At 35.4% G+C, this 26767-nt stretch overlaps 2 protein-coding genes across 2 annotated transcripts in view; one reads left to right on the top strand and one right to left on the bottom strand.

Moving 5' to 3' along the window:
- Nucleotides 1-8964: 8964 nt before the first annotated feature.
- Nucleotides 8965-15370, bottom strand: LOC137388014 (uncharacterized). Its single transcript, XM_068074534.1, has 5 exons — nucleotides 14357-15370; nucleotides 14154-14243; nucleotides 13053-13256; nucleotides 11458-11673; nucleotides 8965-10566 (listed from the first exon to the last, which is right to left on the bottom strand). Exons 1-5 carry the CDS (start codon nucleotides 15368-15370, stop codon nucleotides 8965-8967), a joined length of 3126 nt encoding a protein of 1041 aa, XP_067930635.1.
- A 459-nt stretch (nucleotides 15371-15829) lies between these two features.
- Nucleotides 15830-26767, top strand: part of LOC137388866 (E3 ubiquitin-protein ligase TRIM71-like) — a 28582-nt gene continuing 17644 nt past the window's right edge. The window contains exons 1-2 of the mRNA XM_068075337.1: nucleotides 15830-15918; nucleotides 26433-26595. Of these exons, the coding sequence (XP_067931438.1) occupies nucleotides 26447-26595 (149 nt within the window). The 5' untranslated portion in view covers nucleotides 15830-15918; nucleotides 26433-26446. The remainder of the gene's footprint in view (nucleotides 15919-26432; nucleotides 26596-26767) is intronic.

The raw sequence follows: 26767 nt of genomic DNA, 5'->3' as shown, positions 1-26767 counted from the left end.
CAGTGACTGTGTGCAATCACTGGGTCACTTAATCAAATTTTGCTTTTTGTCAATTAAAAAGAAGTGGCATAGTTGTCAAATACTTAAAGAGTAAAATGAAAACTTTATAAAGAGCTGCAGACAAAAAAAATACATAGAAATGGTGTGATTTATTTAAGAATAAAAAGACACTGCAAATTTTTCTGGCTAAAAAAACTGTGTTAATAATAAGTTTCAAATAAAGTAGACAACATTGTGTTGAAATATTATTGTCTTTATTGTCAAGCTTTTCATAGCTTATTTCTAGTGTAGTGTAATTATAGCTTACGGTTTTTGTGGCTTTTTTTGCTTTTCTAGCTTGGTTTGCCAGCTGCTGATAATACTTGTTATGGTGTAATTAAAAGGTTGGTCACTCCTGTTGTAGCTGTTATATTGAATTGCTATGAAAAATATACTGTCTCAACGTTCGCTATAGTAATTTCTGTTTCAGCTATAAAACATAAACAAACAGCACATTGTTTGTTGTTTTTGACACAAAAATGTGTTGCACACACTTACACTTCACAAGTTCAATCTCTTATACCTTAAATAAACAAGAATGTCACAGCTAGATGTCTCATAACCGTTTGATTCAAAGCTTCATTTGTCTCATGCCATTCTTCTAAAAACTGACCAGCATATCTCCCAAATGCTTTCAACAAATTAATAGAGATGAAGAGCTCTTCAAATTTATTTCTGTATATTAAACAACATCAACACAAACAACTTAAAATTTTATTAGCAGATTGCGTCTAAAACTAAGAAATATTTTGCATCAATAAATTTTTTGAAGTGCAACAATTGCTTGGAGTGTAATCATTGTAAAAGTGTGCCACAATTAGCAGTACAACACATTACAGTACAACACGGCAACAAAAAAAAACATCGTAAAAGCAGCACGGCCGTAGTCTTTTTATCGAGCTTTCACCTGCAGTAACTGATGCAGTACTAATCAGTTCTAGAACACGTTTCTGTTATGTAACTTCACTGATAAACCATCTTTATAGTATAAAAATGCTTATTATCTGGCAAGTTGTCTGATCTCTGAACCAAATTCATTTGTCTGCCATCAGTTTCCTTTGTTCAGCCTTAAGGGATATAGCAGACTTAAGGGATATAACAGACTTAAGGGATATAGCAAACTTACAGGATAAAACTGCTACTGTATCTTTATACTCTATTAGATGATATAAATTACTCACATGAGAGAAATGGCCCAACACATGAGTACATGATAAAAACTGATTACAAGTAATTCGCACTCCACATTAATTTTAAAATTGCTGGTTTCGACGCTTTTGGAAGCTATCAAAAATGGTTTCAATGTTTATTATTTTGAATGCACTTTTTTCAATAAATGGTAGCTTTTTATCAAGTTTGTAATTAAACCCACAGGTTCATTGAAACAATAAGGCATTTTATCTATCACTTTTTAAGCTTAAGCTTTCTATATGCTGCTTCTAAGATGTTTGCTCACTTGTGTGCACTTAGTGTGCACAGATTCTAAAAAACAAATTCTTAACTTTCAGCACATATTCGGGGTTTAAATAGGCATAAAGAAAAATATTACCAAAACCGTACAGTGTTTGTAATCCAGAGGTAAGCTGCATGGCCACATACAGTACAGTTTTTTGAGCGACTCCAGAGATCCAGTAAGCCGGTAGTGCCACAAAAAGAGGGCTAGCGGTAATATAGAACATAGTAATAGTTCCAGTAACTAAGTGTGAAGTTTTTATCAATAATCGATCCTGGCGACTCGTGTTTTTTAATTTTTTAAGCTTTCTGAACACCACGACTATACAAAATGTAGTCACCAATAGACACACTAAACTGTTAACAAGTCCAAAAACTGTAACTAGAATTCCTGGAAAATAAGGAGCTCCTGGGCGAGCTTGACCATGCATGAGACAAGAAAAATCTGGTAGAAAAATTGCCATGGACAAGACAATCAATAGATTCAAAACCCAAATAATCGACAAAGCTTTCACGATGTTTCTCGAGATTTTCCAAGTCTTGTATTGGACAGGTTTGCATACGGCATAGTACCTGTCATAACTAGCCAGTGTCAGAAAGTTATATCGGCTTAGAAGGGAAGTTGCTGCTATGACGAGTGTTGTGACATCAACAATATGAAGGAGCTGTTGAGAAAGATTGGTCGGTCGTGGAAAGTAGGTGCCTATGTAACCGCAGTTAGCAAGGATGTCTGCAAAGGTAAGATTTGCAAGAAGCAAAAAGTAGTGTCGTTTGCTCTGTTTTCTGGTTGTAATCAGTATACCAAGATGAAAAATATTAGCAAGTATAGAAATGATGCTGACGATTATTCCGATTATAGCGTACTCAATTGGATGCTCGGCGTAACAGAAGTTTAACATCATTTCAGTGACAAACGAAAAGCCTCCAGTTGAATTCATTTTCACTGCGTCACTTTCTCTCCTCAGTGCTTGTTTGCTTATTGATGACCTGCAAGATTTAAGCGAGGTCAACGTTTTAGCAACTAAATGGGTGAGATGATTTAGTGTAGATTAAAACAAAGCCCGTTATTAATGCCTTGCCTTGTTTAACCAAATTTTTTGAATGCGAAAAATTTACAAAAACCCATTGTGTCTACTTATTTATTCAAGTTTCGAAAAAACTTTAGATATTCTTGTCTAACAATATCAGGAAAATTATTTAAAGCTGTTATTAAATGACACTGTATGTCTTCTTAATACGAACATTAATTTTAAAAACATAATTCAAACAGATACTCGCAATGCCGAAAAGATAAAAATACTTTTTTGATTATTATTTCGTGGCAAACTATTTCATGATTGATAGTTTTAACAAAATTATAACTGAATTTATAAAAAGACTTTAATTTGTTAGGTTTATTATGTGATTAAAATTTTAAAACCAGACCATAAACTAACTTTTTTTACTTAATATATTTAAATGTAACTTCTTTAGTATCAGTTATCGATTGGCTTAAAACCATTAAATACTATTCAACCATTCACTCAAGGCAGCGTAACTACCGACCTAAAACTATAGGTACCGGATAAGACTCTGACTTTATTTGCTTTTGTAATTTTAATATTTTTACCTTTTGTTTTTTTCGTAAATTTCAATAATCAGAATACAATGTCCTAACGTTAGTAGGCCCTACTATAATAAAAACGCTCTCACCTTTACTGCAGCAAAGTTCAACCACAATCTAACTGTAGCATACGGTTTCAGCAGAAAATACAAGATCGAGAGTAATGAAAATATTGATTAAAAAGCTTGTTTTGAAGAGTCAATCATCTTCACACGACGAATCAATAAAAAACAATACCAATGAACAAATGGCAGTTACGTGTATAATGTGATGTTTCTATTGTGTCAAAACTCTTTACTCTCTTTAAACAACCACTTCAGTATGTAGAACAATAATAACTTGTCTAGCAGTTTGATTTGATACGTTCCATAATGATGTGACGCAATACAGTTGCGTCAAATGGATTTAATATATTTTACTTAGCTATTGTTTACTTAGGTAGAGACTGAAACCCAACTCCATTCTCTCATTCAAATATATCCTACAACCTACAAAAATTGGTTGTAATGACGCAATTGATAGATTCTTTAAGGAAAATATTTTTCTAGCAAAGATCATCGTACAAGGGATTACAAAGCTCTGAAGCAGACAGGTATGATGACAAGGGCTGCTGAATGCTTACAGCAAATTTATCATAGATATACATTTGATCAGATGAAGTGGGCTGTGCAACAGCTAATTTTCTAATTCAAGATTTTAATATTTAACATACTTTATATCAGTTTTATGTCCAAACTTTAAACTATTAAGAGAGTTAGCACTCAAATATAGCACATAACTCATTATGTGCTCTTATGTGCATTATGTGTATATGTGCATATGCGCACATATGTGCTATTATGTGCTATTATTAACTCTTGTGCATTGCTTATGTTTTCTTATGTTTTTCTTGCTTGTTATTGATTTGCAATTTTTCTATTGTTTCATTCGGTTGTAATATTTTATTAAAGTATTTCAGGTTGGAAAGTATATCAGTTGCTCTCATGACTGAAAATAAAGAGCTTACACAGTTTTAGAGGTGTCTAATGGTTAAATATAAATACAACGGAGAAAATGTTTCAGCATAATATACGGAATGGCCAAAATGAAATTATCATGTTTAAATGTGAAGTATATAGATTAACGAGATGAATTCCCTTCGTTGCACAGGTTATAAAATATTTTTGTGCACAAAAGATCTATATTTAATTATTATATACAACATCTACCAATCCATCTTCCACATGAAGGCGTTTGTTTATTTTTTTGCACTGTGGTTACTTCTGTGTATTTCATGCTGTATCGACTGTACTGCCTACTACATCTCTATCTTAATTGCAATGGCCTTGCTGCCTACATGAGTTTAAACATTTTTCTTCTGGCCAACAGTTTTAGGATATGTTAGCGTAATGCTAACTGAAATGCTTAGCGTGAAGCTATTAAGATTGGTATTTGTAATGAGTATGAGCACAATTTATTCCATAGTATAGCCAGTTAGAAAGTGTAGCGTACTGAATAAAAATGGCTGTCCGCAGAACTGGAGGTTTCGAGTTGAAAGCCTACTACCGCTACAGGAAAAGCTCCTGGGTGCACAGTATATGCTCTATTTATAAAACTTCTAAAATATTCAAAAACTCTTTTGTTTGTCTATGTGTCCAGCTAAAGCAACAATTAGGCAACCGTGTGTTCAGTGGTTGCTATAGCAACAATTAGACAACCATGTGTTCAGTGGTTGTTATAGCAACAGTTACACAACTGTGTGTTCAGTGGTAGCTATAGCAACAATTAGACAACTGTGTGTCCAGTGGTTGCTATAACTAGACTAGACACACAGACAAACACAAGGCAAAGACAAACACTGAGATCTGTTTATATATTGATATTTGGAAATATAGCGAGATGGATCGGAAATTTAGAGTTGGCTGCCAAACAACAACAATAACTAATTTAGAACATTTTTAGTACTTTTCTTAAGCTCTAAGAGAGCAGCAATATCTCCAGTTTCTCGTGTCATAACATTAAAGATGGAATAGTTTTAAATCTCTGTGAGAATTGGATTATAGCTAATTAAATATTACTTTAATTTCATCCAAGAATTGGCTCAACAAATAAATACACCTAATCAAAATGCGCTAATCATATATTTTGGTTCCTTTATGAAGTCAAATTAAACATCATAGCCCTTCATTTGATATCCCACATGACAATGCGTATAACAAAGCATCGCATTTAGTACGCTTGCAAAAGCACTTCTCTATTTGTAGCAAAGGTATTCTCAGGCATTGGTCTACTGTGATATTGGATCAGCGTTTAAATATTCAGCAAATAAGTCAAACAGCCGTGATATTGGCTTGGTATTGCATGAAATAACATAGTTTTAATATTGATCAGCGAGATCCATTTAGTGACCAGATATGCTTAATAGTTTAGTGTACACTATCTAGATTTTGATAGATTTACATTATCATTTATTCTGTCAATTAATGGTGAAATATGAAATCAGTGACAATGCAGGCTTTTTAGTGCTAAAGCCTGCAAACGGCTATATATAAAATATGTTAGAAAAATCAGTTTATAACAGTCCTATCTATCTCTGTAACCATGGTGACCCTCCTCGTGGTTTCTGTATGGCCTGTAGGGGTATGGTCGTTTTATTGAGACATCCGTTCTCGCCTGGCAAAAATAACAACATGTAACCATGGAAACAAAGTAGAGACACACAGGAAGCTCCATATGTGGCGGGATAAAAACAATCTGACTCGTTTCTAAAGAGTTCAGGTAAGTGGTGAAAATGGCTGCTAATTGTTGCAATATTGCGCTTTTCTGCTGTGGGTCAAGGAGAACTGTGCGAATTTTTGTCTTTTTTATGCCATGTAGCAAACAAAAAACTAGAAAGAGCAAAGTTGTAATTTATGGATAATCTGTGCATCAGAAACATGCTGAACCTGTCTAAATAATCAATTTGGTTGTGCTTGTTGGTTACCTAGCCTGGGCATGGCTCTCGTGGGGAATTGGGACAGAGAATCTCTCTCCCAATCCCCCACGAGAGCTATGCCCAGGCTATTGGTTACCCAATTGATGCTATAAATAGTCTCAAGTTTGTGTATCAACCAAGTTTATCCTAAGGTCCTGGACTGAACACCTACTCCAAATTTTAACTTTAGTTCGCCATAAACAATAATTGTATTGATAAAGGTTTTAATTTTTAATTAAGACATTCAAAAAATATTTGCACTAACAGCTGCTAGCAAAACAAACAGAAGGATAATGACCAACATGGAACATCATGCAGAGTTGAATTCAAAATATTACAAAGGGAGCTGCTGAATTGTTGCAGAGACATTTGTGAAGATAATAGATTTAAGCTTTTTTTAGTTTTTGGGCAATATTTAGACAATCTTGTTATCATCTTATATATTAATATTAAATTCTTGGGTCTAATAAAAGGAAAGTTATAGAGATACGCAGTATATAGCGGTCAGACTCATCATCATTATGCAAGGGAAAATTGTCACCCATCTAGATATTAATTTCTTTTTGACTTGTAGGTACACGTGCAATTGGCTTTAAAACAGGTGCACGCGTTTCTTCGTTGCGAAGAGCGGCTTTTAGATTTTCTGGTCATAGTTTTAGGTTGTGGCTTGCCAATGACATTTTTCAGTCGTACTTCACTTCTAGATTTTGATAGTGATCGTTTTGATGGACTCCTTGAATGAGCCTTTTGAATTCGTTTGACGGGAGGATGATCATTGGGTTTTTTGTAGTAGTCATCATCGTCATCCACAATGTCGTTAGATTGACCTCTAACCACCACCAGATCTTGGTTCCCATATGGGCACTTGCACTTGTCTTCCATTTTACCACATGTTATACACCTTCTCCGCAAGCAACACTCAAGGTTAGTCGATTCTCGCCCAAGTGAGTCTGTGAAGGCCTGTATTGGCGTTCCTAAATAGGCTTGCTGTTCTGGTTCGCCCACATTTGTACCTCGAATGCATGGAAACATGTTGACGATCAAAAAAAATATGATGAGTATCGTAGCTTCAAGCCAGTAACCCGGGTTACTAAACAGTTCATCAACCCCAAGCGCCATTAGTCCTGTTACCTCGAAGGATTTAGCTCCTCGCCCTACTAGGGCAACAGCGCCCTTGAGCAAGGTCGCCACTGTGGTTGTGTTTGGCGGTGTGAAACGCCTGCTTACATAGGAAGTTGGCAAAGAGGCTGTTATATAGTGAGGCTACAAAGAAACAAAGCGGACAACAGTAGCGGGACAGACAGACACGAGAAAGCACACAGATTACTAACCCTAACAGCTACTCCACAGGCTAACATTCTGGTTACTATTGGCAGTACTTTGTAGTACAACACAGTGCCCATGACTAGGAGGAAAATCGTGTATGGCAGACAAAGGGGGCTTGTCATTCTATAGATCAGGTTCTTAGTCATCAGGTATGGATCCATAGGAAACCTAGATCGGCGAATGAATAAAAAACTGTCTTGAGTCCATCGCTTTCTCATTGTTATCCCTCAACTAACTAGCTAACTGACTAGTGAGGGATAGGATGACTAACTTATCAAAGACTAACTGGCTCAAAAAATAATTGATTAACAGACTAGGTGACTAACCGACTAGGTGACTAACTAGCTAATTGGCAAAATAACTAGAAGACTAACTGACTAAATGACTAGGTTATTAACTGAATACATGACTAACTGAATAGGTGACTAACTTATTAGGTAACTAACTGACTTGGTAACTAACTGATTAAATCATTGACTGACCGGGTGACCAATTGAATAGGGGACTAACTGAGTAGACGACAAACTGACTTGATAACTAAATCTAAATGACTAGATGACTAACTGACAAAGAGACTAACTGACTTGATAACTAAATAACTGGTTGACTTACTGGCTTAGTGCCTAACTGGCTATTCAACTGTCTATTTAAAAGATTCGAAAACTAAGTAACTAATAGGCAGGCACAGAGTGTTTAGAAACCAAGTGCAGGCATCATTGTGAGCACTATTAGCGGCTACTTAATGAGCCTGGCAACGGTTACTACTTCAGAGAGTCCATTGAGCCAGCCCTTGGCTACTCCTGGAGTATACTAACCATACACACTATAATGCATAGTAGAGTGAGCATAACTAGATTTTAAAATCAGGCGATCATTGAAAACGTTAAAACATTCCATTGATGCAATGAAGTTCATAAAAGTTATAAATGCTGTAATAAACCATGGTAACTGTCACTAAGGCAAGAGGCAATGATATAAACTTACTTTGCAGTTTTTGTTCAAGATTGAGCAAAGCAGGAAACACAGACCAGCTGTGTAGTAATGTGCAAGCAAAAAGCATTAGGCTTAATAATTCGTGGAATGAGGAATAATATTCAAAGAATGTGATGTTCAGCATAGAATACAATATATGAGCCTTGTCAGTGTACCTTAGATATCTAGCTCAAGAGATCAATTACTTCAATCAATTGTTTTCTTGCTTTTTGCCGCTCTAGTTGTTGCCATTTTGTATTTTGAAACTAATTTTTGGTTTCATGTCGGAAAGCCTTAGTTTAGGCAAATAGAAGGTTTGTGATGAGCAACTTTCTGACCAATCATAGTTAGTGTACATCCTTTTTATTTAGACAGTCTTACTCCATCCATACTGCTTTACTTGGCATTTATTTGGTTAGAGTCAAGGTACTAAGGCTATTAGAGCAACCAGCTGAGAGCTTCAAAGGATTTGAGCTTTTTGAGCCATATGCTAAGGTTTGGGTCATTAAATTTGCTAACATTTTATATTTTACTTCCATAGAACGAATAAATACAAAAGATAAAATATCATTGTCTGCAAATATCAAAATCTAAAAAGTGTATAGAGATTATTGCGAGCTCAATGTTCAACTTCTACCGCAGAATTAATATCTGAGAGCTCATCCAGTTGGATGTTTTTCACGCCATACAGAGAGAGCTTACTTATGCTCTTCGACTGCAGTAGCAATTCCTTCACTATACTCTCAGTGATGGAGCAAAAGTTTAGCTTAAGTTCTTGAATGCACTTGCAGGTAGCAGCAATGGCTGCAACAGACTGATTGGTAATAGGTGTAGAACTCACGTCAAGTGAAATCAATAAGCTGCAGTTTGCTAGCATAGCGTTTATCGAAGCGTCATTTACACAGTCTTTACAAGAGCTGACATCAAGGGTGCTAAGGCTAGGCAATGAGCAGGATATTTCAATAAGAGACTTAGGTGATAAAGCGGTGCACTGAGCAAGTACAAATTGTCGAAGTCTTGGACATGACTTGGCTATCGCAGCTATGGAAGTGTCCTTCACCTGTTTCAAGCCTTTCAAGTTACAGCTTTCTAAGTTTACAAGTCGGCTTACTTCGGTCGAGATGCGACTTGAAGAAAATTTGTGACATTGTCCGATGTTGAGTGTTTGCAGATTGATACAGCTTCCGATCACTTGCAAGCTCTGATTGGTCAGCTTAAAGCAACCCTGCAGCTCTAACTTTTCTAGCTGCGAACCGAGGTTGACACATAATTTGTTCACAGCGACGTCTGTGATCGATTGATTACCATTGCAACTCAGACAGCGAAGCCCGGTAAAGCTGTTTACCACAAGCTCGATGTCTCTATTCGTAAGGTTGCACCATGAGATATCAAGAGTCTGAACGTTGGAGCAATGGATGGCAGCGTGGTGAAGCATGGCCTCCCCTGAGAGTGGAGGCATCACACAGCTGGCGACAGAGAGTTGCTTCAGATCTTGACTACAGGCATGGAATAATTCTCTCAGTCCTCGGTTGCTCACAGTGTTGCCATTAAGCTTGATGCCAGTACATTGTACAATAGAAAGACTAGACGGATGAAGGAAACCTAGTTTGATGATTTCTTCATCGGAAAGTTGCTTTCGACAGAGTGTAACTTCTCGCCAGAGCGAGTGATCATGTGAAAGTCGATTGAAGTCAGAACAAGTTAGCATGAAGGAGTGGAGGTCAGCGCAAGGAAGGAATGATAGTATTAGTAACCATATCTCTTCTGGAAGACATTGCCAGCGGGAGACGTCACCAGATTGTATTCTTGGTGACATCTCGTTGTAACGATCGTAAGCCCTGAATGAACTGAGTGCCAGAATTGATCGAGTAGTAAGTGGCTGCTGATCTACTTTGAGGTAATCGCATGACGTGGAAACTTCTGGTTTAGGTTCTTCCCTTTCTTTTTTTTGAACCCTTCTTTTAATTTCTCCCGCTATCTCTGTAGGATTTTTTTGCACCCGAAGCTTTATTTCTCTAGCAATCTGTTTCCTGTTCTTGAAGTCGCCAGCCTTGGGAGTGATGCTGGAAGTGGGCTGTGCCTTATGAAAATCAGTCTGAGCCTGGCTTGATGTCTTAGATTTGAATGTGTTTGATTTTGAGACCGACCTTCGAGGAAGTTTTGCTGATTTAGTTTTTTTAGGTGAGAGTTGACTCAGGTCTATCGGTGGAACTTCAGGTTTCTAAAAATATCAGTGAGTTACATAGGTAATATATACCTACTGAAAAAGTCTAGTTTTCATACTTTTGTCCCAAATCAACAAAAAAGGGTCACTTCAAACGATATTTGCCACCAAAGGTCATGTGCAGTCATTAAACATAAAAATGGTGTTGACTTCTTAAAATACATTTATACAACCATAGGCTTATTAACTATAGCTAGAGTAATAATATACCTGTTAACTAACCTATAGTATAGTTAATAAATCTATGCATCCAACTATGAAACTTCTATAATATTATTAAAATGTTGTTTAAAAAGAACTTACACTAATTTGGAAAACAGACATGAATTAGGAACCGATAAGTAGCATATGCTACCTGTATGTGGAAGATTTAAAATGGAGTTACAACCGTAAAAAGGTTATTTACACTGTTTTAATTTGGGATCTTCAACATTCTTGGATATATCTTCTGTTTCTTTTTAAATTAGTTTATTAGATTGCTAACGCATGGTTTACAGACTTCTGGAAATTCTGAAACTAACTGAATTTTAAAAAAGTTATTATTTGTTCTTGGCCAAAGTGCTTAATATTGTAGAAGACATAAGAAACATAGCTTAAATGTATTATTATCTATATTTTATATATCTTAGTACTGGTACTATGTTTCTCATTGTAGCCACACCAGTCCATCTGACCGGTCTATATCTGGTCTATCCAGTGCATTTGATTTTAAATTATTCTCTCTCTCTTTATGAGATATATATATATATATATATATATATATATATATATATATATATATATATATATATATATATATATATATATATGCATGTATATGTAAATAAAGAAAGAAAATCAAGAAATATGGAGGTATTGTGTCTAGATTAAAGATCTAATTAAACTTACATCAATAGGAGCTGGCAAGGTGATCGAGTCTACATTTGGAAAGACGGGTTTCACAAGGCCAAGATGGGTGCTCTCTTCAAGTTTGTCTTGATTCTGTACCTCATTTTTGTCTTGTGTACTACATGTATGGAGACTGGTATCAGAACAAAGCTCAGAGGGTACACCATCATTCTTCTGTAGACATCCCGAAATGGTCGCACAAACACCTTGATAAACCTAGCAACAGAGCATGGTTCTGTAGGGTCCAATTATATCTATACTAGCAGAATTCCCGGCGATGCCCGGGTATTAAAACCAGCTTATAAACTATGAGAGTTAATGTAGTTGCCAACCACTTGCTATTAGCCTGGCACATCGCCAATGGCTAGTTTAAGTAAGCTTACTAATGAGAGCTAACTACTTGCTCTCACGGTTGAGCCTGCATAAAATTATACTATCGCTCACCATGGCGTTGTGCCATGGTGTTGCGCTGTAACGAAGAACAGTAGCGTATTTGCACTCATATAACGACATACATCACCCAATGAAATCAAGCTAAATTGGAAAGAGATTGGACTGGCAAACAGGACGATTTGAGATCAAATCTTTTGCGATACAGTTTTTTTATACCAAGATTTTACTAGCTATAGCTTGACAAACACAAACTTTGAGAAATATATATAGACAAGCTGTACTAACCAGTGATGACCGGGTAACAAAAAAAGTCTTTGGACGGAAATTCGTTTGTATTTAACATGTGCAAATTTTAGGTGAATGCTCGGAGTTGGCTGGGTATTAAAATCAGCCTATAGTCGATGAGGGCTTATGTAGTCACCTGCCACTCGCTATTAGCCTGGCACATTGCCAGTGAATAATTTGAGTAAGCTAACTACTTGCTCTAACGATTGAGCACGCATAAAACTACGCTACACTCCATGACGCTGCACCATCACACTGCGCTGTAACGGATAGCGGTAGCGTATTTGCTCCCATAAAGTGACATAGATTGCCTAATGAATCCACCAAGCTCATGTGGCTTAATTGGGAAGGCAATGAACTGGCGAACAAGACTGTTGGAGGGCAAATCCTCTGTGTTACAAATTCTCAATTTAAAGATTTTAATAGCTGTAGCTGAAAAAACACGGTGACAACCTTTGACAAAAATATATATAGATTATAAACATTTTCTGTTTTGTTTGTAAAAATACTTAGCTAAATGTATCAGATAATTTTATTATATTGTATCTTTATTATATTTCAACCTTGAGGACAACTGCAGAGCTGAGAACTTTGAGGATAATCGAGGATTATTTTGTTTATAAAAGTAAGTAACAGCTATCAGGTCAGGTTTATCAGGTAACTCCCATAAAAGCATTCAAAAATGATTGTGTCTAGTTTCCGCAAATTATATAGGGATTCTGAACCTGATAGAAAACTTACTATCTTTTTAATAGCTGCCTACAGTCAGTGTAGGGCTCAATTGAACAGTTGTATTCTGAAAGTTTGCCTATCACCACCATGGTGAAGAGACTTGTTTGAGTGAAATATTTGTTATACAAAAATACAAGTAAAGTATCATTTAGAAATTCAATTTCAACACGAAGTAATCAACTCACAGTTACATCATTTAAAGCAGGTCTATCATATTGTGTGAGCTGAGAGGGATGATCACCAGCCTTAGTAATGCAAGCCTTCAGGGGCTCAGTTGAAACATAGTCCGACATCTGTGCTGAGAAATTTCTGCTTTCCAATTTCTGGCGTTCATCGACAGTGCCTTGCTGAACCATTAGATAGTTTTTGTCGGCAGGTGTCTCCTTCAACTAAACATGCCGGCGTAAATGTTAGTAAGAACAAGGCTATTCCACCAAGGCTCATCACTAATACACGGATGTGCATTTATGATAAGCTTTTTCATGTATAACAACAATTACAGTAATTGTAGATATTACATTAGAAAAAACTATCAATAAAATGAGGTTTTATTGTTTTAGAAATACATGTATATAGAAATAAGAATAGATCAAACAATCTACAGGATCAAAGGTCAAGATAATAATAACAATATGCAAAGCAACTTGCTCCAACTATTTGAGACCAATTCAGTTTATTTATATATCTTTTATTCCTTTTATTCTTCTATTATGTAAGATTTTTAGCTTCTCTATTTCCCCTTATTTTCCCCTGCAAGGCTTAAAAACTGACTGCTATATGTTGGAAGATTGTTTAGGTGTAGAGTCATATCATACATTTGGTAAAGGTTTACATCACATGTTGGAAAACCTGTATTTTGAAGCGAGGTTTGACTGTTACCAAATTGATAAAACCAACAATATATAATTGTATTAAGTCCTAGAGCGAGTTGAAATTGATTAGATATGCAACCAGTTATAATTTTTATTAACTAAATATTCAGTTTAATCACTTTCATGTTCTGCAGAAAGACAACTCGAGCGTCATGGCAAACATTAAATACATGAAATTATTAAATACGACACAATTAACTGTTTTTTCTGTAACTAATATCTGCAATTGTATAGCTACTGTATACGCAACGTTTCAATTAAGCAATCTAATTTAATATTTAGATTATAAAAGCATAAATACCTAGTTCTAATACATATTGATCTGTAAAGATTAGTTCTTTGTTGTATCCAAACTAAAATTGAAGACCGGATTTCAGTTTGCAAAAAAATTATAAAACTGTAAAAATTAATTACCTGTAAAATTGGAGCATTCATATGATCAGGAGAATCCAGATTAGGATAATTGCTGAAACTATCTGTTTTAGTCACATCTTGCGCACTGCCCTGAAATAAACATAACAGTACAAATGAGATCATGGCATAAATATTTAACAAAACTTTTTTGAAGTATTTGAAAAGTCGTGAATTTATTATTACTGCAATCCTCAATTGCTTACCTGAGCAAAAGACGCTTCTGATGAAACTTTTTCTTCAATGTCTGAAAGCCACGCTTCTTTGTGGGTGTGAATGCTTGGCTTGGTTATATCTGATTTTGCAGAGAGCTCACATCTCAACAATGCATCTGAATTGTCGAAACCTGCTGGCGCTTTGGGCTGCTTCTCACGATCTGATGAAGATTGAGTGCCTGATGCATTTGTAGTGTCAAAACAAATACCTCCATTATTAAAAACGTTTTTTGAGTAGCGTAAGGTTTGAAAATTACTGTATGATTTCCAATCTGGAGATGAGTCGGAGTCTTCAGATTCATCACTTGGATAGCTGTTCATCGCTTCTTCAAATGTTCTATATTTGATAGTACTATGACAGTTGTCATAGGAAAGATCTTGTTGATAAATAAATTGCTTTGTTACATGCTTGCTATGTAAAAGGCTAGTTTCCTTAGAAAGCCTGTTACGACTTGAGCTACTATCGCGATCACCTCTAAACTTAGTTGACTTCTCATTAATGACTGGTTCAACATCTTGTGTTAATGTTGGACTAGATGAAGTATTTGCATAATTTTCTGAAGCAAAACGGTCGTGCTTTGAATTGGCTAATCTCTTACTAGTTTCATCTTTCTTATTTTGACTTATATTGGCTTTGCCATATATTTCTTCAGAAGAATATGATATGCGAACATTTTTGGTTCTTTGTTGATAGCTACCATTACTTGAGCATGGTGGTAACTCCCACCAATGATTCACATCTCCAAGTTGTGGTTTGTTGGAACATTGTGACAAGGTATCCCGATGAAGACTTTCGTTTCTGGGGTTATTTCTCCGAACAAATTGCGCTTCTAGATGTGTTCCATCACTGTCACAAGTTTGAGTGTACGTGAATGGCTCAAACGATGAAGTAATTGCACTAGGACGATGCGTGCGCAAGCCTAGTTCCACACTATATTCTCTGTGTTGGTACTTCTTGCCATCTTTCTTGTCGGTTCGATCAAACAAGGTATGGTAAGCTGTCATAACTTCATTCAAAAATTTTCATCATACCGATGATGGGGCAGCCAAAACGCATCGTTCGTTGTCACGACAACTTTGACCTCTAAAGGATGTTTCAACTTTACTCGATATTCTATCATAGAGGCTTATGTAAAACTTTTACAGCGACACAATCTTTAATAAATGTAACAATAGAGTTAACAATTACGGCATTAGTGCATTTCCCAGTTTTCTGAACAAAATAATTGGCGAGGGTCGATTTACTTTTGCTTGCAGTTTTGCAAAACACTGTACGTACCTACTTGTTGAAAAGTAGAAAGCAATGTAACACTATATTCTTCATTTTTCCATTAAACACAATATGGCACAACATTGAGTCAAACGTCGACGAATTTTGAGTTCGACTTCCTGGCCATGTTATGTAGCTCAGAATTCACGAAAATACAAAACGCGCAGGCTACAATTAAAGCCAACGTCGTTTCGGCACGGATGACAGGCGGATTTGCGCAGATTTCACATCGAAATATTATATTTAAAAGAAGTTATTACGCCTTGAAGCGTTTGTGCGAATTGTGAGTTGTAACATGAGGTATCTATTAGTGTGGATGTAGATTTGTCACCATATCATATTATTCTGTGCTATTGGTAATGTTGTTGGTATGAAGATCGAGAGATGGAATATTGTAGGGTTTGCATTCTTTAATTAGTATGTCTAACCCACAGGTGTCCTTTAGCGGAGATATTGCCGAAGCCGAGACCGGGCCGTAGTCTACACACACAAAATAACAACATTGTTGTTATTTTGTGTGTGTAGACTACGGTCCGGTCTCGGCTTCGGCAATATCTCCGCTAAAGGACACCTGTGGTCTAACCAATTATATACATGCTCCACTGTATATGGGGGCTGTATATCATTGGTCTAACAGAAGCCCATCACTCGATGAGGTAGTAGTAAACCAAAAGAACACAGACAAAAAGGTGTTGAGTCTGAGCAGTGAAACAACATAAACAAATACAGTGTAATATAAGGGAAACAGTCCCAACATAAGTCCGAACCAAGACAAGTTCCAATCTCGACAGATGTTGGTCTGAATCTAGACAAAGGTTGGTCTGAATATCGACAATGTATGCTGTACTGTACATCATTATGGTGCCTTAAAGTGCCTCGCGTTGCGTGTTCACAACTCGAGTTGTGAACAAGCGACGAGTTTGTTTTAAGTAAGGTGCAATATATTGGTATTACGGTTGCATAACCGTAGATCTGGTTATATTAACAATGATACATCAATAGGCACCCGTTAGCTAATAAAAATTAAAATATGTATGTATGTACTGTAAAACCAGAGTTAATGGCGAATTATAGTGTCCTGAGTTTGCAACTCGAGTTATACAACTCGAGTTATATTTACCAACTCGAGTTTGTAAATATAACTCGAGTTGAACAACTCGAGTTGCACAACTCCAGTTCATCAAAAACCCAAGCCGAGTTCTTTCAACAACAACTCGAGCTCAACAACTCGGCTTGAGAACATCTCATCATTTCATTTTCTCTAGCTATATTTTTTTATATAGAATATTTTGGGTGCATCATTAAACGTCGTTGACATAATTTCCATGTTTGTTTATTTTTGGTGTTCATTCAGTTTTTTGTCAGGTTCTAGAAAGATAACTCTTTTTTTCATTTGAAAAAGAAGTGGCTCGGCCCCACAGATTGTTTTATAGTTTGCTTTTTTCATTCTACAATTGCTTTTGTCTCTTTATATTTATAGAAATAAATATGCGCAAATATTGCCAATATATATAATTTAAATATGTATATATATTCAATTTATTATTATTAAATTTCTGTAAATGAGACACACCAATTACTCACTTTGCTTTTTTACAAACTCGTGTTAGTTTTGCGTAATAACACAACTCGAGTTCATCAAAAATTCAGGCCGAGTTCTTTAAACAGCAACTCGAGTTACGAACACGCAACGTGAGGCACTGTGAGGCACCATAACATCACCGATATTATGGTGATAGAAGAAATTTTACACCCACAAACTAGAATTAGCCTCCAGTGGTTATCTGATGTTCAGTATATAGGCCTAAGCTAAATGAGTTTTAAATTGACAGCATGCCTTTTGCATAATCATTATTATAATGGTGATACCAAAATTGTAAATGAACTGCTCAAGAGAGGAAATTGAGAACATCAATAAACACAAGAAAATAATATGAATATAGACTGTAAACTTTCATAAATAAAATAATGATACAGAAATATAATAATTGTAATATTAATAAATTTACTTATTATAATAAGATTGGGACCAACCGCTGTCGAGATTGGACCAACCTTTGTCAAAGTACAAACTCGTCGAGCTTCAAACCTGTCGGGGTTTGGACTATAATCCGTAATATAAACATGACATAAACAGTATTAGTAAACATTTATGTGTGGTCGTCGAGAAATTATGTTATGCATAACTAATCTGAATCCACACACAACATCAATGTTGAAATTACTTGTCATATTATTCTATTTTGAATATGTTCGGTTTGTGCACTTTTGCTTAGCTTGTGGGAACTAATTTGATTATTACTGGTTCAAGTACAAGTGAAGGTGTTAAGCTGTTGTAAGTAATATTGATATTTATCAGTAAAAGTTAATTCTTTATTCTATAAGTCCAACAATTAAAATACACAACTAAGAAAATTCTAAACAATAATATTAATGACAATAGGTTAAAATAGCTTATAAAAGTTACGCCCTAACTTGAACGGTCGTCCATGTTTGCTTGCTCGGTCCATACGGCTGCGAGCTTCGATAGTTAGATGAGAGTCATGGTAGTCCTTTTATGTAGAGGCTCGGTAGTTGATATAGGGAAGTAGAAAAGGGTCAGCTGATGATGGTGAAGGAGGCTCCTTAGGTAGGGAAAAGGGAGAGGCTCCAGAGGCAGAGTGAAGAAAGAGGGAGGCTTTAGAGGGGGGGGGGTCGGAGAAGAGGCTCCATAGGTAGGGAAAGAGTAGAGGCTTCAGAGGCAGAGGGGAGAGAGATGAAGGCTCCAGAGGGGGGAGGGGGGTGGGAGAAGAGGCTCCTCAGCAGGCAGAGGAGAGAGCGTCCAAGGAGGCCCCCCGGAAAAGAGAGAGGTGGAGATAGAGATACATGTATATGGAGAATGATATGCTGAGTCATTGGATCTGTTCTTTTTTATCAAACAAATCAAGCAAAATTATGATGGATATTGCCAACAGTGCATGAGTTCGCAAGATTTGCAACTTACTGAGCAATTGTAGCAGTTGATCTACATGAAATCGTTAACTAACCACAACCAAAAAACATTTATGAAATTTTTTTCAGTGTATTTTACTTATATCTAAAACATTGCTTTGTTAAGAATAATAGTATATCGTATGAACCATAGGCTTGTATAATACCATTATTCATCAACGTAGACAGTGAATTTTAGAACGTAATACGCATGAAACAGCTTGAAAAAATGCACAAAATTAAAAGTTCTAGCAAACATGAGTTATATTGTTGGCAGTGCTCTTGACTGAGGAGTACTGGAAAATTATTTGCATAATGCTAATGCTATTAGTTTTTCAATTATGAACAATTTAGTGGAATTAGTAGCTTAATCGTTTTGCGATCAGCATCATGGGAATTCCACCAACACATCATAAGCTCAGGATGTCTGCGAGTAAACATTTCACATGTTTTCTGAAAGTTTGGAAGTAAGCCACATACAAATAGAAGCAGCTAATGACATTCAAGATTCGTCTGATAAACCTGAAAGCAAGTTTAAATCGAAGAGACAAAAGAAAGACTGTCCGGCGTGAGAGAGTGGAGAGGGAGGGAGAGAGAAATTTCTAATGAGGCCAAGACAATTAGAGAAGCCTGCAGCATGTACTGTAGCTATCAGAAGACTAGTTCGTTTAACAGCATACATTGAGCAAGCCAGTTCAACTAACATTAGATGGCAATCTGAGAAACCATGGTACTCTGACAAAGAGACCAAAGACCCCTGCATTCCATATGAGCTCTGCCACCACACTGTCAGCTAACATCAGTTAACAAACCATGAACTGGAGATGCCACAGCCATGTTGAGTTGTAGAAACTGTCAAACACTGATGTTTATTGTTACTATAAAATCATTATCTCCAAATGGTTTTGAGCTTTATAATATAGTGCTGCCGATGTTAGGTATTATTATCACTTGGGCATATTATTTAATCAATATGACACTCGTAGAGAGATTGAACAATCCTAAGGTTTTAGATACTGTAAAGCCTGTATTTGAATGCTACCTTTATTTGAACGCCACCTCTATTTGAATGTCACTATGGGAGATGGGTTGAAAAATAGAGCGCTGTCATTCAATCGACCGTCATTTATATTCTTGATCTTTACGAACCAATAATAGAAAGGATCAGTAAAAAAGTGTCCATAAAACTGTATTACTAGTGACTCGTTTACATGTAAATCAATACCAACTAATTCTTCCGTTGTTGCTTCATATCAAAATCCATTTCCAACTCCAAATCCTTATGGTTTTTTCGTTAAAGTTTTGAATGTAGCTCCATATAAACAGTTACTAACTGTATCAGGCTAATAGCAGTTCCTTGTTTAACGCATTCTTGCTACTTTGATGTATGTGAAAAAGGTTTTGCTCTTATGATAGAATATGTGCTGTTACTTTTTTAGATAGTTCTTACTTGTTTTGATACTTTGATTATATGCGGTTGTTTGATTATTGGTGCGAGAAGTGTAAATTGCATTGCGTAAAATTTTGGCTTCGTTAAAAAGTTGTTCGGATGCTAATATCGACTAGCTTAGATGTACCAAAGAAGAGTTGAGGTCAGAAGACACTGTGGGAAGTATTGAACAGCCAGAAGAATATGAAATAGTTTCAAACGAAGGCGATAATCAGAATGCAACTGGCCGAGCAAATGATGCTAATATTTTTGTTTTAAAAAGTTTAATTTTTGTTTCTGAATGTATTATAAATGTCGGTTGTTTATGGAACTTGATTTTGAATATATATATATATTTGTAGGATTTGATAGATCATAATTATATAACTTGCAGGTTTGCAGGTTTATAGCATATTATCTGATAGCATCAGAGCTTTATCTAAACATGGTTTACAATGGATCGACACTTATAACTCCTATTCTAATGCACATAAAAAGCCAGTTTTTGGCTGCAAGTAATGTAGGAAATGTATTTTATCTCCACACAACCATTTATTTATACACACAACAGCTATTTATATCATAGCTTGAGTAGATAAATACCGAATAATATATATGCATATAAAATATATTGATGTCCGAGGTCATATATATATATATATATGACCTCGGACATCTATATATACGACCTCGGACAATATATATATATGTATATATATACGAGGTCATATATATATATATATGACCTCGTATATATATATGACCTCGTATATATATATGACCTAGTTGTCATATATATATATATAACTAGAATAGCATAGTTGGGCAACAATGCTGACACAATGTCATTGCCTACCGGCATTTGAAGCTTACTAACTAGGTTAGTGTAGTTTTCCATTGGCAATGTGCCAAGCCACTTGGCAATGGCCTTCCAATTGCTGGAGAGTTGCCTGCCAGCAAGTGGTAAGCAAATCTCCTCACTTTTCATTGTTTATGAGCTGATTTTTAATACTCGGGCAACGCTGAAAGGCGCGGCTAGTACGTATATATACACTAGATGAATGTCCAGCATTGATCAGGTAATAAAAAGTCTTGGTACAGAATACTTATCTTTATTTAACATATAACAACAGTTACCATTCTAACTTGCGAACTTCAAATCATTAGAAAAGTGTTTGCGCAGTTTAAATAAATTAGGCAAAAAATTACAACTATAAAGGTTTTCAAACTATTTTCAAACAACTGCAACTTTTAAATTTCATATCTTGAAAAAAGTGTTTTGCACAGTTGAAATAAATTAAAAGAAAAAAAGTGAAATAATTAGCACGTAATGGCTAAACAAAGTCTGTTTTGCTACAATTACAATGAAAAATGATTTGGTATACAACTATATGATTTCAATTCGTTCCAGTGTTGGCATCGTAAGACGAAAATGTCATATAGAGTTGTATGGAAACCAATAGTAGTTAATTAATGCAAGCACCGCCTGGTAAAAATCACCAAAGGCTTATATACGCTCTGTACAGATTAAAAATTAGTAGCAAAATAAATTGTTAAACAATAACTGTCACGTAAAACTGTTATCGCATTCACTAGGTAACTCAGACACACTGATTCCGATTTTATACACAAAATAATGGTTGGTCCACCAACTTTCAGGGTAATAAAGGCTTTTTTACAGCGTTTTAATATCGGTGTCGAAAACAACACGATCGGCACAACAAGCTCCTCCCGTAAATATGGGACGTAGCCTAACTTTTTAGGAACGGAAGTTACGGATGTTTAGTCCGATTTAGAATGATAGAGATGGGTGTCTTAAAAACCCATTATTATCTAAATTCAGCCTTCAAAATAATTTCAGTCTTTTCTGAAAGGTAGATAAGCTATGTATTTAACATTGCATATTTAAAAATGAGCTCAAAAAAGAGCGACAACATAGCTAGCTTGTGATAAAATCGCACTTTTTTGAGCTCATTTTTCTTGGCGTTCAGCCTATTAAACATCATGTAACAAGCTACGAGCAATTCTAAATAGTTTATTTACCTTTCTTAAAAGACAGATTATTTTAGAGGCTAAATTTAGTTAATAATAGGTTTTAAGACACCCATCTCTACCACTCTAAATCAGATTAAACATCCCTAATTTCCATTCCTAAAAAGCTAGGCTACGTCACATATTTATGGGCGGAGCTTGTTGTGCTGACTGTGTTGTTTTCAAGACGGATATTGAAACGCTTTAAAAATCCTTCATGACTTTGAAAGTTAGTGGACGATCTTTATTTTGACTACAAAATCGGAATCAGCGTGTCTGATTTACCTAGAAAATACGATAAAAGTTGCATGGGACAGTTATGGTTTAACCTTAGAAACTATAGTTACCTACAGTAACTCTAATTTATCTAGAGGTTATGATCTGCAATGAAATGTGACATTGCAATGTACTACAATGCAGTGCGTACCTCAGGGAGTTCTTACCTTCGATACAGACATATAACACAAACATTGAATTTAGCTTAAATGAATTGAGCTTACTAAATACATACTTAAAGCTGTTTTAGTATGTATTATTTTTATAACAAACTAACCTTCAACATTGTCATTGGCAAAATTTTATCACCCATCTGTTTTCAGTTTCCTATTCAGTATAACTTATAACGAATAATGCTGAGCTAAGATATAGAGCGAGCAGCATATCTCTTTCAAGGTTTGGGAGAAGGACTTCAGCAAATATATTGGCTTCTTTGTTATTTCGACATAATTAGCACATACTGCCAAATTTTAATTTTGATTAAATTTTTTTCATTGCAATAGTATGGCAGAAAAATCAAAAACATTTTCAACCTCCTATGGCAAGACGAAAAACATTGTGATCCACATCGTGAAGCGAAAAAATCCTATAATAGGCGCACTGAACCGGAGGACGCACTGTATAAATTAATAATAAAAAGTGCGAAAAGGATATACAGTATATGGTAAGAGCGATGGGTGTGACAAGCACAGCTTTGATTACGCACACTCGATAGCAGACTTGCGATTTGATGTCACGAGTTTAAATCCAGTACGAAAACGATTTTTCATTGCTAAATATTTATCGCTATAACTGGACAGACAAACACTGAGATTTATAAATATATATGTAATAGTTTTCTATTTTATGACTTTAGTAGTTGACTTTAACTATATACATAGTCAGTTATAAAAATATGAAACTTTCTTTTCTATGTATGGAATAGTAAAATATACTGTTCTAAATATAGAATAGTCATGTTTACTGTTTTATATATAGAATAGTAAGTTTTTATTTTATGACTTTGTTAGTTGGTATCAGAGTGTTTTATAATATTCAAATGAACATTTTTATGGTTCGATGTGTAATGGTCAGCCTCTGGATTTAAATTTCCCCATAACAAATTTTGACCTCAGGCAAAGTGCACGTTTGTGCCAAAAATGAAACTGTTGTTACAAGGCAAAGTTTAGCCAGTAAATAAATTAATATCTGTAATATTGTGAATAGGTCCAAATTATCATAAAATCAGTATTTTAATGCCATGGCCCTCTATTTTTCATCACTTCCCTTATAGTGGCGCTTTATTAAAGGTGACGTTCAGATAAAGGGTGGCGTTGTATTTTTCAAACAACTCTTCAGAATTTTTGGGATAAATTTTGTATTAAATAAATAAGATTAACAAACTATTTTGCACTTTTCTCGGGCAGAGCAACATTAATATTTTGGGGTACAATAAATTTGCTAACCTACCTTCAACTTGTAGATTTCTACATGAAAATGCACAGGGAAGCTGATTCATGTCTCTACCAGTTGATATCTATTGCTTGCAATTAACCTATAATGATCTTAGAGCATGCGTTGCAGTTTGTTGGAGTTAATTATTTACTTTTAAATTTGATTGCATATTTTTGCTTTATGACTATATTTGACGAGGTTAATAACCTCGTCAAATATAGTCATAAAGCAATATTGCTTGGTAAAGCAATATTATGGTTGCACCATTTCTATAGCAGTAAGTTAATGTCAGTGTCTAAAAGTTTGTGCTTTTAAGAATAGTCCTAGTAAAATTCTGCAAATGGTTTTGTGCAAGCTACTTCACAAAATGGTTAGGACTTGTCGCCTATACCCAATTTCCCTACAAACTTCTCGTATAAAAACGTTATGAGACAGATAGAAATTATTGACTCAATCAAATGATATTGTCTAGATTTAATATCATTTAACCGCGAATCAAACAATTTTTTCACATGTAGTTGTATTCTGGAAGAGATCAACAATGTAGAGATCATTCAATGATTGGTTCTATTAGGTTGACCATATGAGATTATATTTTGGGCTAGAGGTCTCGTGTTGTCATCATTTAGGTGTTCTAAGCGTGTAATGCTGGAGCTCTATTGCCGTGGATTATCTGTTTATATTGCTGTTTTATGTTTGTTCTTTTTACATTGATAATTTGGGATCTAATGTAGTTTTTGTGATGCTTGATTTTCACCTTCATGTACTGTATGTAAAACAGTGTATGATGGAAATAGAGCTCTAGTGTTTACCATGTAAATAAAGAGGCAGTTAGACAATACCGCAATACACATAGTTAAATTTTGTTATTTCAAACACTATAACAAACAGCATTAGACTACGAGCAAATGCCTGGCTTTACACACCAAAGAAATTTGTCTTTTACATGGCTCACAAACTGGTGATGTGTTGTCAATGCACTGTTTCAAAATGAACAAGTAGGTTTGTGTAAGTGGAAATAAAACCAACGCATCTATCATTGCCTTAAATGGTTTATTAAAATGATCTTGATTCAATTTTATTAATTTTCGATGCGCGCTTTTCATGTCCAAGATTGGTGTTGGAATGATTATGATAACTACAAAACTTCACACAAATAACTTTCTATGTTGGTAAAGATGTTCTTACTTATAACAGATTTAGGGAAGCCATTAGTGTAATCGGAACTGTTCAGGAAACATTTCACATAATTCATTAGGTAACTGAATGTTTTAAAATATTCGTTGTCCATATTTTAATTTATTTTATTGTTAGCATGTAGCGTTTTTCTTTAAGCAAAATATGTCAATGCAAATAGCTACTCAATTGTTATCACTATCAAAGATTGTCTATGATCTATAGTAAATACTCTATATACCGACTAGCCTTTCATGGCAACACTTAAAAATCTGTGAATGACGATCTGGGCTTCACACAGCTGAGGCCTATTCTCATAGGTCAGTCTGTTTCTCAACACAACTCCTTTCAGTAGCATTGTTATGTGTAGCCACAGCAAATATCTACACTACACATTGTCAATGTTTTTCTCTGTCTTTGTAACTAGAACTTTGCTTTTGAGCCTCACAGCTTTTTCTGTGAAAAATGCAGGATATTGCTAACCAAAATAATTAGTTTGCTAATACTGTTGGTCTCTACACTTTGGTGCTCTACTCCAATCCTTCATAACACAGCTGCTCATGCATTGTCTCTTTTCAAGATTTCAGTAGAAGGGTAGTGTTAGTCAGGGTAGGCCACAAACTGATCATGTTACCACCATGTATATCATTATCACAGTTTGTAAAGTTTTATGTGTATATGTTGTGTATATGAAGCGTATATAATGCGTATATAATGTATATATGATGTCTATATGATGTGTATATAATTCATCTGCATTTGAGCAATCTTTACTATAATAAGAGCTGTGCCCAGTCATCCGTAACCACCGTTGTATGTTAAGGATAAAGATTACATCGCCAGAATTTGAACTCAAACACTCAGCTTAGCAAACAGGCGCACTACTATCTACACCTCTCAATTACCATGTTGCGTGATAGAATATTTGTGTACATAACTATTACATCTGATGATCTCTCATTACACTGGGCTGCCAGGGTACTAGTATTAGTGTGAAGGCATTTTTTCAAATTATGCTTGAACAAATTTTGGGGTTATGTTGAGCCTCTGCTATACTTTTCAACATGAATGTCTTTAAATTTAATACCTTTAAATTCCAGCCCACGTTACAGTTTCTGTAAACAATTTTGTTTGCTACAGATTCTGATATACTAGATTTTGTGTAGCTAGTATTTTGTCATCATGGCATTTGGCTGAGAATGCAATGTTAATGCTAAAAGTTTAGCAGCCAGTCTCATTTATTTTCATTCAGATTACTTCACATTCAGTTTGTGGTACAATTGTGTTGCACTCGATTTGAGTCATGGCTGCTGTTCAATCTCATGGTCTAATTTGGCCTTTGCCCTCAAATTGGGCAATCAGAGACTTATTCTGCTGGCGAACTGCTGAATAGGTAAATAGAGTATATATAGAGCTGGCACAGTGTAAATATAATTTAAATTGTACTTGTTTCGTGAACACTTCTAGTTTTTCATTGTTAGGTGTTACCTGTAATATGGATAAGTGGGTGCGATGCAGTGGATGCCTGCAAGAGCTGAGTAACTTGAGAGACCCGAGGGAACTACCTTGTTCTCATATATTCTGTGCATCATGTGTACAAAGTAATAGCCAGCAAGTGGCAGGTGTCCGTTGCCCCGTCTGTGGGTGAGTATTCTTTAAGAGGAAATCTATTTTTCAAATTGCAGGCGGAAATATATATTTATAGACTTACCACAGCCTAAGAAAGGTTTCTACCTGCTGGTAGTCTTTTAGACTGCACTATGAAGCTCTTGATCCTTAGAGGCCACAAAGCACTAATTAATGCATATGTTTTCCT

Source organism: Watersipora subatra, chromosome 2 (assembly GCF_963576615.1).
Source record: "Watersipora subatra chromosome 2, tzWatSuba1.1, whole genome shotgun sequence".
Classification (NCBI taxonomy): Eukaryota; Metazoa; Bryozoa; class Gymnolaemata; order Cheilostomatida; family Watersiporidae; genus Watersipora; species Watersipora subatra.
The sequence above is the reverse complement of the archived record's forward strand: the minus strand, read 5'-3'. Positions and strand labels throughout refer to the sequence as shown.